Source organism: Symsagittifera roscoffensis, chromosome 1 (assembly GCF_963678635.1).
Source record: "Symsagittifera roscoffensis chromosome 1, txSymRosc1.1, whole genome shotgun sequence".
In the NCBI taxonomy this organism is placed as follows: Eukaryota; Metazoa; Xenacoelomorpha; order Acoela; family Convolutidae; genus Symsagittifera; species Symsagittifera roscoffensis.
This window is the reverse complement of record NC_087062.1, coordinates 5357080-5377264: the sequence shown is the minus strand read 5'-3', so window position 1 is coordinate 5377264 and position 20185 is coordinate 5357080. Positions and strand designations below refer to the sequence as shown.

At 33.1% G+C, this 20185-nt stretch overlaps 2 protein-coding genes across 2 annotated transcripts in view; one reads left to right on the top strand and one right to left on the bottom strand.

Annotated features, from left to right (window-relative positions):
* The window catches only part of LOC134842953 (uncharacterized), a 319805-nt gene that overhangs the window by 228587 nt on the left and 71033 nt on the right, over positions 1-20185 (bottom strand). The window lies entirely within an intron of this gene.
* Positions 1-20185, top strand: part of LOC134842869 (uncharacterized) — an 86846-nt gene that overhangs the window by 63304 nt on the left and 3357 nt on the right. The window contains exons 9-15 of the mRNA XM_063859410.1: positions 928-1254; positions 2151-2317; positions 4948-5098; positions 11097-11227; positions 11841-12039; positions 14570-14681; positions 15211-15267. Of these exons, the coding sequence (XP_063715480.1) occupies positions 928-1254; positions 2151-2317; positions 4948-5098; positions 11097-11227; positions 11841-12039; positions 14570-14681; positions 15211-15267 (1144 nt within the window). The remainder of the gene's footprint in view (positions 1-927; positions 1255-2150; positions 2318-4947; positions 5099-11096; positions 11228-11840; positions 12040-14569; positions 14682-15210; positions 15268-20185) is intronic.

Here is a 20185-nt window from a genome sequence, read left to right as displayed (position 1 = left end):
GTAGGCGTTCATTTTGAAATCGTCAGATCGTGTATTCGATCCCATACAATGGCAATGATAGTGTGTGAGGACAAGCTCTCACTTGACCTCCAGATTCAGATCTACCACAACCTGACCAAATTTGGATGCAATAGTGGTACCACGTAAAACTTCTAGACGCAAAAAATACGGCCTTCAGTCGCAAAAAAAACAGTTTTGCTCAGCAAAATAACACTGTCTGGAATGTGGGGAGATAATACAAATGGACTATCCTCGACAGGACTGTTAAGGCCTACTGATAGCTCCTCTGCAATTCGCAGGAACTACAATTATTATTATAAGCACTCAGATTGGCCATAAGTGCTCCAAATTAAACTAATTATATGAATTTTTTGTCATATTTTCCGTTCAAATCGACTGTGCTCATATATATTGACTTCATGAAAAGTATTATTTTTCCACTAAAAGAAAGTAGTTTTTTGGAAAATAAGAACAGATATGACAAAAGATTTAAAATATTCAAATACGCATTGATTTTTAATTACAATCAGTGACGAAAAAAGTTTTATGCATCAAACCAAGGAGACTCGGGTACACTTTTTAAAAGCAAATCAAAAGCCATTACGAAGTTTTTTATTTAAAAAATTGTTTTTTTTTCAGGTTTTAAGCGAGATGAATTGATTAGTGTATAAAAAACAACAGGATGGCTCGTATTGAGACGATATCTTGACCTTCCAACGGCAGTTTATTTATTTAAAGAACAAGTAGAATGTCAAGATTTTGGGTTCTAACATAAGCCATCCTGTAATTTTTCGGCAGCTATGCAATAATCATTTTATCTCGCCTGATATCTGAAAAAAATGCTTTTATGAAGAAATTTTTTTATTGGTTTTTGATTTCTAACTGACTTGTTTTTGTTTCTGTTGAATTTTTTCTGGTACATTTTAGCTCCCACCAAACCAGATAAAATCACCGGGGCAGATAAAGTCACCAATTCGGATGGACGATGGTTCAACTTAACTGTGAGAGAGCCGAATGAGGGAAGTTGGAAGCGTTTCTTTGTCTCCGAAATTGGAGAGTTCTCGCAACAGCGAGACTTTACTCCCATCTCAGAATTAGACAACTTCCAATCTCTGCCAATTTATTTTGACGTCAAGTCGAATCACATCGATCTTAGATTTCCCAAATTTGGAACTGTCTATCAAGTTGTGGTGAAAACCTCGAGTGATTTCAATTTGAGCAGCCGTTCGAGTGAAACCACGTACCTGATCACGGGTAAGAATAATTAAATTAAATAACACTGTCTGGAATGTGGGGAGTTGATACAAATGGACTATCCTCGACAGGACTGTTAAGGCCTACTGATAGCTCCTCTGCGATTCGCAGTAACTACATTAAAAAAAAACATTTTCTGAAGGATATTTTTTCATGAGAAAAGAGTCAAATTTAAATGATCGGAATACTTTAAACAGTATGATACTAAGTGATATTCCAGCTTACTTTCATGTTTTATTAAGCAAAGTGAAAACCCTAATAGGGCGTGTGCTTTATTTCTGTCGATTTTTCAGGAAAAATGTTTTCACTCTCAAACTGGATTTTTTTGGGTTTATTGTTGTTTTCTTTTAAATCAAATTTGAATTTATTTGCTAAAAGAAAAGCAAAAATGCTCTCGCATTACAAAATAAAGAAGCACAGAACGTTCCGACCATATTCGTTTTAAACAAAAAATAGCAGAAAAAAACTCTTCTTTTCTTTTTTCTTTTTTTTCCAATTTGTCGTTGTTTGTGAACGGTGTGATTGGAAAACTGTACACACGGTGAAAAAAGTAGTAAATTAGGCATAATGGATATCAATTGTCCAAAAAAAATGAAAAACAAACAAAAAATTAAGAAAAAAAATTGAATTTTTTTTAGTGAAAACTATCAAGTTGGGACTATAGGTTTTGGAACTGATACAAGCAGTCTTGTTCACATTTAGTATAGTTATAATCATGAAAACAAAAAGAAAAAGTTTCTATCGGTCCAGTTGATCAATATCATTTGTAACAGTCTCTTGAAGTTGATGCAGAGTTGATATACATTTTTAATCAAAAACTTTTAACTAAGAAATAAACTTGAGTTTATTTGAGTTTTTTTAACAAGTAATTGTCGTTAAAAGGGGCTATGTTTTAGATATGAAACCGATAGAGTCGAAACCTGATGTGATTTTGAACTTCGACGATAAGATCTGTCTTCTGTGGAAATCACAGCGCAATATTTCTTATTTTAACAAACTCGAAATAGAGATTTGTCAGAATAATCGCCCTGTTTTCGAGGTCGAAGACACCGTTGAAGATCAGGTATGATTTGTTTGATTTGAAGAAAAAAAAACAATCACTAATAAGACCAGCAGATTTGTGGAGCAGGGGGGCGATTTCCCCTTCCCTAAGGGATTCGACCCCCTGTCAACCCAAAACGTCCCCCCTTTGTACTAATTTGAGGTATCCATTGTAAGCTGACGGACACTAAAAATTTTGAAGGCGCCTTCAGAGCCAGTAATTACTAATTTTGAGAAGAAGCGTGCGCCGAAAAAATGCGATTTTTTTATCAACCTTTTCAAAAAATGTCTGAAAAGGCCTTTTTGGCCTTTTTTTAAAACATTTTTGCCGAGTTAGAATATTTTTAGTGCTTGGGATCTTTTTACTGCATTGCGAGAGCTACGAAATCAACTTGGTCAATCTAAAAAAAGGCCCACAGTTTTTCAGAACTTTTTTGAAAATTCTTCCGTGCTGATGTAAACTATCTGGAGAAACCGCAAAAAAATTGAAATCTTAAACGCGTTTTTCTCAAACTGGGTTTACTTAAGACAAAATGACAGAGAAAATTTTTGCTTTACTTAATCTTTTTTCAGTCAATCGAAATGTACGCTAAAACTACAGGATCAATTGCAGACAAAATTATTTCAAAGTGAGCTTTTTATGTAGCTCCACAAAATTTAGCAAGGGCATAATCTCCGAAACTTTGTCCAAAAAGTTGTTAAGAGTAATGAACGTAGTGAAGACTCTCGTATAGCTATTGCTGATTTTTTTTTCAGGAAAAAGTCTTAAAAATTAGATGCATTTAGGTATATATGTTATTTTTTCGTACAATTGAAACTCATCAGCTGAAACTTACGTAAATAGCACTCTCCAAACACGAACGTTCAAACGGCGCAAACATTCGTGAACGATTTCTAGTTTCGGAAGTGGAATTTAGTTTTTAGATTTCCAGCGGAATAAAAACTTTACCTGTCGATCTAGTTTTCTCAAGTTGGGTTCTTTTTATCAAAAAAGCACCTATCAAAAATTAAGCTAGAAATTCAAAAAGCTCAAAGGGCATCTATTTTTTTACGTTGAAGTTCGAAAGTTGAGTTTTTTCAACAAAGATAGTGTTTTTTTATGTTTACTTGCATTCATTACTCTTTTCCAGTCTTCGATTGGCTTTGTTAAAAATTGTTTTTAAAGAAAAAAATTAGTTTTTCGACTGAAAAAAACTATCTATGTTGGCAATAACAGTAAATTCAATTTATTTTTTTTGCAAAAACCAGAAGATTATACAGTGCATCAACTTTGTGGAGCTACAAAAGAGGCTCAAGTTCAAATATGGAAAGGATACTCAAATATGGAAAGGATCCTACTTGGAAAGGATACTCTATACGGTGCAAGAAATGCAATTTCTGATTTCACCGTAAACGCCAGTGAGATCTCACTCAATGTAATTAAGAACATGCATGGTGACCAGTGGATTTGCACTCAGTGCCAAGAAGAGGAGACGGTTCCGGCCATGAGGGAAAAAGCAAAATCTTTGGACGCTATGTAGACGATATCTTGAGATCTGCGCAGAGTGACTCTATCGACAGCATCTAAGACAGTGTCTACACGCTTCATCACAACTTGGAATTTACTATCGAAAGGTTGAGAGACAACGGGATCCCTTTTCTGGACATGTCCGTAAAATGCCAGGATGCATGTGTGAGTACGATTTGGTATCAGAAACCCACAGATACTGGACTGATCCTTTCCCTCAGAGCCCTTGCACCGATTGGTCACAAACGCAACATAATTCAGGGCAGCATTCACCGCATCTTTAATGCCACATCGACATGGAACAGTTTTCATACTGGTATTCAAAAGGCTAAGAAGATATGGGAAGCAAACCAGTATCCACCCCAATTCTACAAACCCATCGTCAGATAAACTATTGATAAACTCTTGGGTCCAAAAATCAACATCACGGACAGGCAGAAGAAAGACAAAGGCCTGTTAACAATGTTCACTTCGCAAGACAGAGCCACTGTGAGTGACACGTTTAGAAGACGTGTGAACTATATCACTCGTGTCCCTGTTATTTTCACAACCCGGAAACTGAAAACTGCTGTCCGCTCTCTAAAATCCAAGATCCCAAATCATCTCTGTAGTAATGGGGTGTATCATATCACATGTCCCTCGCCACCAAACATTGTCTTCATCAGTTACTGTCTAAATTAAACTCAGTTGGAGAAAAACCCGTTATAGATTTCAATTTTTCAAAACTATTTCAAAGTGAGCTTTTTATGTAGCCCTGCGAAGTGTAGAAAGGGCATAATCTCCGAAACTTTGTCCAAAACGTTTTTAAGAGTAATGAACGTAGTGAAGACTCTCATATAGGTATTGCAGATTTTTTTTCAGTTTTTGCTCACTTTTTAACTGACTGAAAAAGAAACAAGCAAAAATGATTTATATTTGGGCAATTTTTGAGCCCGAATTTTGAAACAAAATTGCATAACTTTTCTAATTGTCTAAGCAAACATTGTCTTCATCATTTTTTGTCTTAGGTAATATCAGTTGGAGAGAAACGCGTTTTAGATTTCAACTTTTATTCGTTTTGTTCGAATAATTTACAGCAACACTGTATACAACAAACCTGAACAACTTATTCACAACCGTTGATTACTTTGATCGCATTGTTTCAGCAAGAAATTGGCCTCATTTGTTTGGAAACGTCGGAACTGTCATCTCGGTCGGAAGTGGTTCTCCAACTGACAACTATCACTGAAGAAAAAGCAAGAAGCAAATTTTATGAGAAATCCGAAAAGATCAACTTTACCTACGACCTTAATGAAGGTAATGTATACCCGTGAATAGGAGGGAATAATTCGAACTGCCGCCGAAAATAAGAGAAATAATTTCATCCGAAAAAATCTACATAAATCTCACATGGCTTCCCCAAAAACATCAAACGAAAAGTTATCCACCCTAATTTATTTTTCTATCAAAATGTTTCAACGCTCATTTCTTATTTCTTTCTTCTAATTGGCTGAAAATTGCAATTTAGAAATAGGTCAGCTCATCTTCGAAAACTCTAAAGAGGGGAAATGTTGAATTTTCCTGAAAAATTACATATTCTAAACTATAGCTCCGATCAGAAAGTTCTGTCGAATTTTTTTAAGTCGACCAAATTGATTTTCCGAGCCCTCCCAAAACACTATAAAGACCCTATTTTGACAATTTTTCTGCACCGTAGGCGAAATTAAAAAAAAAACAGGTCAAAAAAGCCGTTTTTGGGCGTTTTTGGAAAATTTTAGCATAAAAATTGCGTTTTTTTTGTCGCGCATTTTAGGGTTGATAAAGTTCGTGCAGAGCCCTGCTTCATTATTGCAGACGTTTTGATCATTTTCTCTTGGTCTGCGCAAAATTTTTTTGAAACTAGAAGTAAAGCTCCAGATTTGTCCTTGAGAACAGGCATTTCAAAACTGAAAATATAAAAGCTGAGAATATACAAAAAGAGCTCCCAAAGTTAATGATTGTTTGTGGGCTATGAAATACAAAAATTTCAAATCAGTTTTTGAAGTCTCAATTTTTTCAATTTATCCAATATATTTTATGCAAAGTTGTTCAGATTGGGCTTATAAAATATGCAATTGAACAAAAAACTCAAAAAACTCTTTTTCATTATTTATTCAAAATTTACATTAGGCAGTTGAAACTCCTTTTGGTGTCAAATTAACAACAATTTCGTCGAATCATGTCATGTATTGTCGGATGTGTGTATGTTGGGGCTAGATACTTTTGAGAAAAAATGCAATTATATTTTATTATAAAAGCATAATTTTATTAGAAAGTATTCGGGTTGCTGTGCAAATAGTGAATGCAGGAGCCTCCGACCACAATAATAAAAAATGACTATTTTTTCACAATTTTGTGTCGTTTACTGTGCTTGCTGTAATGAGAAAAATTAGACAAAAAGTTAGAGCGTAGACAATTGATATTAAATTGATGTGCTCCAATTTTTGCTGGAGTTAAACTAGTTTTTCTGGATTTAAAAGGTTTTTCATGACTTTTCCAATTAGAAAACACCTTATTTCGCGCTTTACTTGTTCGAAATTTGGTTAAAAATTAAAATTTACAAAGAAAAATTTGTTTTACCCTGGTACAAGTGTCCGGGAGTTAATTGGTCCTTTTCCGTTTGCAAAAATTGACTGACAAATAGAGTGGAATGATTACTAGAGTGTCTACTTGAACAGGGAGAGGGGATTTGTTTGTATATTTTTAACCGCTTTACTGTGAATATATCCTTTTCAGTTGTTATATTCTTTAATTGTTGTGATGAAATCATTTAATAGTTTCAGATAACTGAAAATAGATTCGGACAAGAACCAGTCCCCCTTGAAGGAAATGCAAAACTTGAGATTTCAGGAATCAACCCCTCTTGGTACTGACAGAAAGGAAGATAGGACCGATTTCAAAAACACTTCATTATGCTGAGCCGACCAAATGAAGAATCTAAAGCAACTATTATCCAGACATTCGAAACTACCAACTCAAAACAAATGGAAAGACTTAAAACTGAGGTGACTCAAACGATGAGTACAGAAGTGAACGAGTCGATAAAATATTTAGTCGACGAAATAATGGTGGACTTCAGAAAAAAAATTCCAATCTGAGGTGGAAGAAAACGCTACAAATTCTATTGGAAGCTGGATGGTTGGAATCGTACAATCGACGAGACAATGTAAGAATAACCGGCTTAAGTGAGGAAATTTTGTAATTTGAAAATCGCAAAGAATATGAACAGGGAAATGTAACGGTAACTAATGTGATCGACTTAGCGGACAAATTGATGCGACTTTTGATGAAAAAGATCGACTCCCTGTTGCAGATCGACTCCCAGGGCGCGGCACTCAGAGTAGGCCATTAATTGTCATGTTCTGCGAGATCGACTGCGAAAATCAATTTACTACGAAAAAAATGTTTGAGAGAAAATCAACAGCTGAGTTTTGTACGAGTATTGAGAGACATGAGCCGACAAAGGCTCAACTTTTTCAACTCGATGAGAAACGATGCCCGTATTGCGAACGACTTGACGTGTGAAGAGTTTATTTTCTTTCAGTAGGAAGGAAATGATCAGATTATTAAAACTGACTAATTCTTCGAGTGAGAAAAGCTGCTAGGCTACACTTACAAGATGTTATTCAATGCTCTGAGAAATTTTTTTTGAAATATTTCAGCAACAACCTAAACTGCAACAACGAAAAATCGTATATGCTAATCTTAATGTTTTACTGTCTAATGTGCTCTCCTTTAAAAACTTAGATTATGTTTAACAGAAACTTGGTTAAATGGAAATGACGATCTCAAAATGTATAGAATGAAAGGTTTTCACATCGCTATCACGAATAATAGAATAACAAGAGTTGGTGGAACCGTTTTGACGGAAAAAAAATCAATTTAATTGAAAAACTTGATAGTGGTTCGTCAGAATCCATCTCAATACTTGTTGAATGATTGGAAACAATTAAATAACTCAGCATTTGTTCCACCATTCTTCAATATAATTCAGTTTGTCGATGAACTTGATAAAGAATGATGAAATCTTTCTCGGTTTAGGTTACCAAAAACTTAGCTGGAAATTTTAATATCAATACTTAAAGTAAAGCGAGTAATAACACACAGCAATCTTACCTAGATTCATTAACAGTCAATGGATTTGAACTATTGAATAAGTCTGCAACTCGAATTAGTAATTCCTCAGAAACATGTATAGATCACTATAAAACACAAAATTTGGAAAATCCTACCATTGAATTAATAAAAAATGAATGCTTTTGCGACCACTATCCGGTAGTTTTAAAGTTTTGTATCTACATGAAAAAAATTCATCGTGTTATTGTTACAGTGATATGTCTTTTTTAACAAAAAAAAACTAAATGAAGGACTTCCTGCATGTTCTAAAAGAGAACTTGGAGATTTCCATTCTAACCAATCATGTAAGCATTAACTTTGCCTAATTTAATCTTAATGAATGCCTTCAGAAATCTTTAAACGTATTTGCTCCCATACGGGAATGTTGTTCTGAAAACAAGAATTTTGCTCCTTGGTTTCATAAAAACTTGAAATACTCAATCTTGAAATAAAAAAATCAAATATACAAATTATGCAAATCAGGACTGCAAAATACTGGCAAAAAACAAAATATTTTCTTAGTAAACGTTGGAAAGTTAAAAAAAATCAGAAAGGCCAAAAAAGTATTATTATTCTAAATTTTATGATTGTTTTGGAGACTCGAGACAAGTGTATAAGGTTTCAATTAAAATTAAACGTAAAATCCTTAAACCACAATACTCAAATTAGATGAAAGAATTTTGTCTGACATCCATCAAAAGCTAACACTTTCAATGAGTATTTCGTTGAGTATTTTCCAACTGTTGGCACCAAATTGGCTGACGAAATGAAACATATGAAGTTGTTGATCCAGTTTATCAGATTGATATAGCAAGTCAATAAACGTATCTTCTCAACAGCTCAGTTTTCGAGGTAATCCATGTTAAAATTAGCTTAAAATCTACGCAATTTATGGGATTGACGAAATTAGTAACGTTTTTCTCTTAAAAAGTCGTTTTGTGATAGCACCCTATTTAACATATTTGAGAAAACTTTCTTTTGCTTCTGGAATCTTTCCAGAAAACCTAAAATTAGCCAACGTTAACCTTTTTTCAAAGTTGATAGTAGAATTGAAAAAAGCAATCATCACTCAATATCACTTTTGAGTTGCTGCAGTGGAGTAATTGAAAAGATTATGCACTCTCGTTTGTACAATTACCATAAAAGAATGAAAAATTGTATCATCGTCAATTTGGTTTTCGACAGAAGTATGCAACGGAAGATGCACTAGCAGTAGTCTCGGAACAAATAAGATTAAACGTCGATAAAAACACAAAATGTAAATTTTGCTGATTTAAAAAATGGTTTTAATACATTTGAACACTTGATTCTGTTGAGGAAGCTCGAGATCTATGGAGTACGTGGAAACTGTTAAAGATGGTGTGAAAATTATTGTTTCAACAGTTCTCAATGTGTAAATGTGTATAACTATTTCTCTGATTGACTACCAATCACTACAGGTGTACCTCAAGGCTCTGTTTTAGGCCCTTTTATTTTTCTGAATTTTATAAATAGTATGCATCATGCAGTTTTAAATTAAAACGTGTTTTTTTGTTTCGCTGATGAAACAAATATATTGTACGATACTTCAAATTTCGAGGATTTTCAATTACATTTGACGAAATTTTCATCCTGGCTTTGCCTAAATAATTTGACTTAAACTCAGATAAAATTACCTCTCTAACTTTTGAAAAAAATAGAAGTGCTTCCTACCTTGGCGTCAACATTCTTGATTTCTATTATAAAGCTGACCCTTTTACAAAAACTTAGTGTCATCTTAGATGTTAACTCAAAGTTTTTTCAACAAATTCAGATAGTAAAATCGAATTTAGGGAGTCATTGCGGTATAATTTCAAAAATGAAATACTTTTTACCAACTGCAATTTTTCTCAAAAATTAACATTCGAAAACGAAACATTATGGTTTGCTCGTACATGGTGGCACGAATTTTGCTTTTTTGGATTAAAGTTTTTGCTCCAGCGAAAAACCAATCGCATGGTTTATTTCAAAAGGAAACATGATTCAATTACACAATCTTTTATTGACAACAAAATAATAACAATGCATGAGCTATTTGTTTACGATTTGTTGAAACTTAGTTTCAGCTTGTTGAATCAAAGACTTTCCATAAAGTTTTTAAATTCTATGTTTTCCTTAAAAGTTTTGCATATGAAACAAGTTTTTCAAAACATTTAACATTCGTACCGCCATTCTGTAAAAATAAAATGAAAACTTGTGCTTCAACAAACAGAGGAACAACACTTCTGATAATGATGAGTGAAAATAAATTGTTGCTGGGGAATAATGGAAAAGTGTCATAAAACGAAGAAAACGATTTCAAAAAAACTTACTCGAAATTAACGAATTGATACAGCATGAATTTCAGTATATATTCAGTTTATTGAAAATTTTTACCCAGGATTTAAGGCTAACTGATAATCAAGCTAGGGTTGCGTTTCTACCCTAAAAAATGAATTTCCTATTCCTTGCAGTTTTTGAGATATAGCTTTTTTTTCAAAAATTTTGAATCTTCAAAAAATCTTTGATTTTTTGAAAAATTTTGAAAAAGGACTCTGCTCTTAACACATAATACCAGATTATCAAAAAGATAAATGAGCTTGTCTAACTGCAGTTTTATACCCCTTTTTATTCCTTTCCAATTTAAACTATTCTAAAAAACAATTGTTATTTTTCACCTTTTTGATTAATCATTAATTTTTGAGGTTGTTAAGACATCGTATTTTATTATCGATAACAGCCTGGCTTGAGTGTATGCTACCGAGTTGTGCTAAATCACCAAAAAGATCAAAAAAACCGCTTTAAAAGTTTGAATTTTTTTTCCTTTTTTCATTATTATAATTTTTTTTCTAATATGAACTCTAATTTCTTCGAATAGAGGGTAGACCTTAAGTAGGTGCACAATGCGCCAGTCGTCTATCTTTTCCATTTTCATGTACTGATTTGAATGGTTCGATATCGTTTGTTTGAACTAGTTGGAAATAAATTGATGATTGTTGTTTGTATTTGCATGATTTTGGATAAACAAATTCTTCTTCTTCTTCTTCTTCTTCTTCTTCTTCTTACAATAGGGTAGCAGCTCGTTCCGAAGTACTTTAGGAGGGCCATAGTTAACAAGATCCCTGCAATAACCCTACATGTGATAAAAAATATGTTTGTGTAGTTCCAGAAGTGTACGTTGACTTGAGCGTGGACAGAAAAGATGAGTGCAGTCAGAGACAGTGTGTGCTATTGCTCAAATCGAGGTCACAGTCAATCATTCGAATCAGAGACCAAATCCAAATCCTATACGAGGTCAGTTATAGGAAAACGAAATCAATCATTAAGTTTATTTTCCCGTTTATGTATTCAATAGAGGAGCAAGCCACAAAAGCAAGCTACTAAAGATGGCAAGAAAAAAAATTGATCGCTGACATGAACTGAGAAACTTAGTTTTTTTCAGACCTTTGAAGGAAATTTTTAGAATTGAGGTGTTTTTTTTTCACCGTAAAAGTCCAGCTTCTACAACCAAAGATCGAACGATTTTTTCAATCGTGATTCGAGCTGCATTGAGTAATTCCAAAAACAATAATAACTGGTTGTCGAGAAAAAAGGGCCCATCGTTTCTTGTTCAGCATATTTGATAATAATTGTAGTTTCTGCGATTCACAGAGGGTCTACGAAAGGCTAGCACATAGTCCGTTTCTCTTATTTCCCCATATTCCGGATTGAAAATGTAGGGGCTCATGATCTCAGGCTGGGGTAGACCTGAAGCTAGAGGTCAAGTGAGAGCTTGTTTTCATTCACTATCATTGCCACGGCAGGGGATCGAATACACACGTAATGTGACGATCTCTGAGTGAACGCCTTATCAACAATAGATCAGGAAAAAACAACGAAGTTATTTGGTTTTTATTCTTTTCTTCAGGCAGCAACTGTGAGCGCGCCAAACTCAGTCGCATACAGGGGAGAGAAATCTGGAAAACTCTGCAACATAAGATTTGAGCAGCTTTCATGCACGGTTACAGTTGAAGGACTAGAAAGCGGCGAGGTTTACAAAGTCACAGGATCAATCTCCATCTATGGGAAAAAACTACCGGCGTCGGCCAGAACTCAAATTGAAACGAGTTTGTATTTTCCATGTTAACCGCAGTCCTTCTCTTCGGGTGTCTCTTAAAAATCGGGAAACTGCATCTACTTACGTCGTGATTTTTATAGGTTGTTTGGGGAAAAAATCAAGTTTTACAAGTACATCTTTGAAATTGATTGCATTGCGACGCCAAGCTCGGTTTTACAACTACTAATTACATATTTGTGCTTTCACGCGTCCGGATTCCACAGAAACACATTTTGCGTGTTTTAGAGGCTTATGTCAGTGGATTCCATAATCAAATGATCCCTAGTCAAGTTATTTTGTCTGTGGATTCCCTGTTTCATAATTGGTTTTTTGTTGATTTCGGATTTTTCCAAAATGGAATGCGAATTACGTTTTTCTTTAAATACATGTCTTTGTAAACTCCAAATTCTTTTTTAAACAAATGTTAACAAAAAAAATTGAAAACTTTTTCAATCTTTTGAATTTTTTTGAAAGTCGACTTTTTAAAACCGACTTTACATAGTTACAACCAATTTTTTGTGACTTAATTTTAAAAAAAAATATTAGATTGGTATCGGTCATGAAACACACACGCCAAGTTTTTTCTCTGGTGAAACTGAATTGAACAAAGATCTCAACTCATTTTTAAAAAAAAATAGCCATCGGTTCTTAAGCAAAAACCGTGTTTTTTTAATAAGAAGATAAGAAAAATGTGTCTATTAATCTAGTTGCCTTAAAGCCGTTTTTCGTATGAGGAAAATGAACTGAAGAGATTTGAGAAAATTTGGAGGCTAAATTAGATGATTTCTTAGGCGTTTCTTGAGTTTTGTTTAAAATTTTTAGTTACGCTTGGTCGTATAGATTGTGTGCTTTTTTATTTTTCCAGTATTACTCTTAACAATTGATCACGCTTGATTTTCGTTGTGATAAACTTGCATATAAAATCCTTATAACTCAGTTTTTTTCAGGATTTCTTATAGAAAGGTTAATTTGCTTTCGGATATCTAACTTGCAAATAATAATGCAAAAACTAACAAGCTTTTTCTTTCAAAATTCCCAATTGGCTCAAAACACTCAGTAATACTCCAATTTTCTCAAATTGAAAAGGTATTTAAAAAATTATATCAATCATAAAAGATTCTTGAAGCTCAAAAACATATATATCGTATTTGTGTCTATGAAAGTTTCAAAAAATTAGTTTTTTTTTAAACTGAAAAATATTATTCCTCTTTTGATTTCCTTTTTTTCTAGTTGGTGGCTGAAAAAAAAAAGTATCGAAGAAAAAATCATTAATTTTAGGGAGAGGGTTCCTTCGAGTATAAGCAGCAATTTTGTTAAAATTTCAATCAGAAACTTTTTTGTATCAGGGCAAACCTGAAAATGTCTGACTGCTCTGTACAGCTATGAAGTTATTTGTTGTTGTTTTTTATTGAGTTTTTTTCTTCCTTAATTGTGGAAAAAAATTGAACTTGATATCATGTGATTGAATAACCCGCAGTGACAGCAGTGGATAAAAATCTATTTTATAGAGAAAAACTTACAGATAAACGTAAGTATAGAATCGGTTTATCTACAACCATTTTGCGAACGATAAACGATTCTGTACAGATTGAATCAACTTTTTTTTCCACCAAAAATAAATGGATTTCAGTGCCAAAATTATCAATTTTTCTATTGTGTAAAACCTACATATTATATAATCTGTAGATAATCTGCATGTAATCAGTATAGAATCTTTATACAGTAAAAGCTGTAGATAGTCTGTAGATAATCTGTAAATAATCTGTATATAATCTGTATCTAATCGATTATATTGCCTGAAAGCTATAGGGGTCGTAAAAATTCAATTTGACCATTCAAAGTTTAAATTAATGATTTTGTTTTTAAATTCAACAAAAATTTGCAGTCAGGAAAAATCTTCCTCAGATTTATATTGAGCTGAACTCACTTTAGGAAAATTGGTTGCCGCAAACTACAAGTTTCAGGAGATCCCTCTTAGATTTCTTCAAAAGCCATTTAAAAGATCGACCTGTTCAGCACATTTTTTTGACAAAACGTCAATAAAAATTTAAAAAATTAATATAGAGCAATTTATTTTTTGCTGAAAATTTTTTTTCAGATCAAACTTCAGTACAAAAATTTCAATGATGGAAAATCGTAAATCGAGTGTGACCTTCTTATTATGATGGAAAACCGTAAATCGAGTGTGACCTTTTTATTATCCCTCTTCCCTATTTCAATATGGGAGGTTATTTGTTACAAAATGCAAATTTCACATACGCTAACCCATTCAATAAGTTCTTTAAAGGGCTTACAACTCGTTGCAAGGTACGACTCTCTTTAACTATATCCCCCTTTTGCAAAAGGGGTAAAATTCGTTGCTAGATACAAAAATCTCATATGCTTAACCGTTGATTTATTTATTTATAGGGGGATATTTGTTATTGGGTACGCGAGGGGGGATATTGTCAAAGAGATACTAAGATACCAAAGTACTATGGGGGGGGGGGAACAGTTAGGGCGATCCATCCGGAAATCTTGTGAAGTTTTGAATATTTCAGAGCCAGCTGACAAAATTCCACTGCTTGTGTATATTTTGCCTCCCATTGGGCTCCTCGTTCTTGTAGTCTCGGCTCTTGCTTCAATCATCATTTACAAGAAGATGAAAACAAGGTAACGTCACGTATGCATGTCGGGTCCAGGGCAAACATCCGATAGTTCAAACATCCGCTGTGTCAAGCAGCCTAACTTGTATAACAGTTACGTAATAATATACGACTTTAGTTTTTCAAACACTGGCCATAGTTCAATAGGCCGATTCCAATTTAGCCGAATTATCATATATATCAACTGTCTTAAATGAAATATCAACTGATGTGTGAATACAGCAGTTGAGCTAATTGTTGTTGATAGACCCAAAATTATTTTTACCGCCCCTGTGTCCACAATTATGGGTTTCAATTTGTTCCAAAGGGTAACAAAAGTTTGCTGAATATGTTAAATAAAGTTTTGTCAGAGTTGGGGTCGAAAAATTTAGAACTATGACAAAAAAAAGAGCCCATAATTTTTGAAAAAAAAATCTTGTCAAAATTACTCAATTAAGACAATTATTATAAGGAAAATTGAAAAATTGTTTAAAGCAAACAGACAGAGGAACAACGTTTGTTATAGATAAAAAGTAAGTTATCTTGTTTATTTATAGGAAAAACGAGTATGATGACAACCCATATGCCAATACCACCGAATTGATGCCGTCAAGGTAATTTATTTGAATTCACAGACATCTTTAAATCGAGCAGTAGATCGCATAGCTGACAAAGCGACAACTCGTCGAAATTGACCACTGGTCGACAGCGAAAACTCGCATTTTTTTTCTTAAAAAAGCGACAACTCGCGCCTGGTGATTATTCGTAGAAACCGAAAATTATAAGAAGACACTGGCCTCGCTTATCGACACGAGAGGAATAATGCGCCGCGTGAATCAGTTTTTGCCGTTGAATCGTTACCAGCTTACTGGATTGGTTCCTATAAAAAGCTGAGGTCTGAAATGTAATTTATTGAAACTTCCAAATACACAAAAATTTCGGTCACCCGCATTTGCGAGAGAAAGCAATCAATAATCAATGTAATCAACTCTTTGTAATCAGAAGATCAAGTCGGTGAATTATAAGTGGGCAGAAACTACTGAACTTTTAATTTAATTGTCTGGCACGAAATTTCTTAAGGTGTTTGAAGTATTTTTTGCTTGTCTAATTTCTGATTGAATTTCCGACCTTATTTCTGATGTAATTTCTAACATAGACTATTAACATCCAGAAAAAAATCACCTAATGGTGTTTGAACCCTCGATTAGTTCATGAGGCTACATGACCTGAAGGTTTCAATTACCCGGGTTGAACAAAAATGCAAATCATACAATTCTCATACATGGAAAAAAATGCTTATCATACACTTTTGGAAATTTCCGTTATTAGTGTATCCAAGTCTACGTTGTACACACAAAAATTAATTTTTGCACGCAAATTTTATTTTTGAAAAATGTTTTGTTGAGTACGAAACTCAATTTGCGGTTGAAAAAAAAAAACACACAAAATGTTTGCAGCTAATTTCAAAACTACTAGATTTCAAAATTTTGGCTAATTTCAAAAATTACGGCTAATTTAGTACGATACATCGAAATTTGAGCCGAAACAAGAAAAATTTTCTTCAGAAAATTGATGACACTATTTTAGCAAAATGCATAAAATTTGTATGACTAGTATTTTTTCACAGACTTAGCTTATGAAATTGTGTGATTAGCGTTTTTGGTCTATGGAGGTCAACCCGGATACTTGTACCAACCCAATTCAAAGTAATGCTTGTTATAACAGGTGTTATTTTGGATTTTTTTGCTGCGTTTTTTGTATGTACTCAATCAAAGTATGGTAGAATCAATATCTCTTTTCGGTAAATCTTGTTTCGGTTGAGAGGTGAACTGACATTAGGTCATTCTTTATAAAAAATTGTTTATTTCCAATATTAGATGAGAACTGAATCATAGTTACTGTCTAGAAAACACAGAAAGTTAGGTTAATTGGTATACTTAAAATTTTTCTACAAATTTAGAGCTTTTTTGATGTACGGGTACGCAGCTTGGCAACCAAAAAAAATGGGATCAACCATGTGAAGTACTTTTGTTTGTTGAGGTATCAAACATGCAAGCTAGTACCGCGTAATCTGCTTTTGCCAATTGTCACCTAGTCCAAAATTTTTGCCTGTATGCGTTGTCGCTCATACAAACATGTGGGAGCTTTCGCTTGATACGAGTTGTCGCATCGCGCTCATTACGATCTGGCAATATTTTGTTGATTGAAAAAAATTGATTATGTAAAAATCATTTACATCAATTAGGGCTGAAAACAACTAGTTATAATAACTGGTACAGTGTTGATTTAAATTATCAGGACAAAACAAACAAAACTTGACTTTTTGAACGCATTATTCTCAAGTTTGGTTAAAATTAGACAAAAAGTGAAGAGAACAAAAGTGTCTTCAAATTTCACCAGAGTTATTAAGGAGCATTTTTTCTCCAAAATCTCAACCAAACTTTTGGCTCAAAAACTGGATCCTTTTGACTTTTTTAATCAATCAAAACTTGCGCTGAAAATACTTTGTCAATAGAAGAAAAAATTATATCACAAGAAGCATCTTACACATCACAACAAACTTTAAGAAGGGTTAAATTTTTAAAAACCTGTAAAAAAAGTTATTTTTTGTCATTGCTTCTTAACCATTGACAATAATTATCGGTGTCGACAGAAAAATTTATTCAAAATTTTGCTTTTTACCGTTTTTTTTTCGAGCGCAGAATTTGATGGATAGTAAATAAATATTATTAAATATAGAACATATTTGTTTGCTAAATTTTTACGATTTGATGAACCTAGTGAAAATTTTAATTATGATTTTTCGTTTTTTTCGGCCGGGAAAATTCTTAAAAATTGTTCATGCTAAAGCCTAACTTTTGTGCGGTTTGGCTTATGATTTTCTCAGTTCATTTCTTTTTGTGATACAATGGATGCAAACTACACTATCGAACAGTAAACAGAAAAACTCTTGAAAAACATGATAGGCTTTTTTTTCAAACGAGAGTTTAAAAAATCGTGTTTTCAGCAGGGACTTTTTTGAAGATGATTTTTTATTTAAAGGAGTTTTGGAGCCAAGTATTTTTCTTTTTGAAACTCGAAACTTTATTTTTTTTGTAACAAAAGTCAGTAATTTTTGAAGCAGAAGTTTGATCTTTTGCAGTTAGTCTTTCGAAGTCGTATAAAATCTGTTCAAATTTCTTTGCAAATTTAAAAACAAATCTTCAAAAAGGAATCCGGAAATAATTCTAATTACGAAGGTGGGTTTTTTTTCTAAGATTTTCTGAAAAATTCTGTTTGATTTTGTTTTGATTTGATTTGTCATTGATTTTGTTTTGATTTGTCATTGATTTTGTTTTTGCAATTGAGCCGATTTTTATCAAAATCAAAACTTTTCTATCAAAACTTGCTTTTGAAACTCAAAAAAGTTTGAAAGCATCTACTGTTTTTTTAAGAATTCAAAAATTTAAGCAAATTCAAAGCAAAAATCTTTTTTTTTTCGCGGTTTCTTCATTTTAAATAATTTACACTCATAACAAACTTCTTCTAAGCGAACATGAAGAACCTAATCAATGAATTAGTTCTGGTACTTGAAGAGAAACCACAGTCAATTTTAGCTTTATTAAATAAAATGGTTAATACTTGGCGTTGAAGAGTATTGAATGGATGATCTTAAAAGTTATAACCCCTATGGAACCTAATAAAAGTTTACCAACTGCGAAATCAGCTAAACCAACAAGTAAGGGTATACAAACTTGGTTCCTCAATACGAACTTCCTTTTTTGCAATAGGGGTAAATAGATATTAAGTTTCTATAACAATAAAGAGTTTCATTGGTATCTCGATAACAGTTTTTACCGAATTAGCTTGGAACCCTTGTGAACTTTTCGACTATCTAAAAATGAAGCTTAGAAAATATATCACCTGCAAGCTCTTTTGAGCATATTTCTGGACAACCTCATGTGCGCTACATACATTCTTTTATGATGTTCAAAATTTAAGCGTAAAATTATTGAGCTCTGTGAACTCATCCCCATACCAAACATAGCCAATTTACAGTTGTAAAAGAATAGTGAACGTAAGGAAACAGAACAAAATCTGACTTAATTTTTGGAAAAAGACTTCAGTTTCGATTTTCAACATAAAAAAACATATGGCGTTAACCCTCTTTGATTTTCAAGATGATTTCATGTTTTTTTTTTTCGATAATATTAAATCAATTTGAGAAAACTGGATTAATAGGGCAAAATTTTCTTCCGCCGATTAATCTAAAAACTAAATTCCACTTTTGAAACTACAAGTCGTTCACGTTTTGTTGCGCCATTTTCACGTTCGTATGTTTCAGAGTTACATTTTAACAGTTGAAATTTAACTGAACTCATATGATGCATACATACCTAAGTGCACTTTTTAAAGCAAGAATATGTATGAATTAAAATCTGCGTAGTTAATAGAACATCTTTAGACTTTTTCCTCGAAAGAAAAAAAAACAAAGAATTATCACCAAGACCTATATAAAAGTCCATTCATTACTCCTAATAATCATTCCAGCTTGAAATTTGGCACGTTTATATGTCCCTAGAATCAGTTAAAGTGAAAATCTGCGCTGCTACGAGCAAAACTCTGACTGCTGCTTAACACAAAACGTTTTGCTTTTTTCAAGAAAAAATTTGATACAAAAATGTTTTTCTTTTTTCAAGAAAAGTTTTGATAAAAAAAGGTTTTGCTTTTTTCAAGAAAAGTTTTGATTCAAAAAATTTTTTGCTTTTTACCAGAAAAGTTCTAGTACAAAAAAGGCATATTGAAAGAGCGTTTGCGCGTTGTTAGTCTTCTGACATAATTGAAAAAAATACAATCTGTGCCACAGAAGTCTGACAAAGTTCTCATTATTCGATTTGATCAGACTAATACTGACAAATATTGATACCCGTTTCTGCTAAGGAAAAAAACTTCACTCAGGAGTGTCTAAGAGAAGCCCTTTCTTTCAGATAAAATTATATTTTTTCTTCTTTAAAAATTTCTAAAAAGCAAACCTCTCTTGTAAGCATCAAAACCTAATGTCTATGCTGCTCTTTAGCTTTTTGGGCTTGTTTCAAAACCAAATCGTAGTGTGCGAGAACAAGCTCCCATTTGACCTCAAGCTTCAGGTCTACTACAGGCTGACCAGTTTCGACTGCATTAGTGGTACCACGAGAAATTTCTAGACGCAAAATAAACGACCTTGAGTCGCCAAAAAAGAATTTTGCTGAACAAAATAACTCAGTCTGGAAAGTTGGGAAATAAGAGAAACATATTATGCTTAGACAGGTTGGATACTTTTTCATATAACTTCTGCGAATCGCAGAAACCAGAACTACATATTACATTACATTAGAGAAAATGCAATTATCTTTTCCTTACTCATATATATTTCAGGTACCCTGAAAAAACAGTCAGAACATTCAAGACTTTGTTTCGCTCCGAAAGGCTTTGTTGATATTTCCGGCCCTGTCATTTTAAATCGGCCTAACTTCAGAATAATTTCGTGAATTATCAAATCGCTTAAATTGTAAG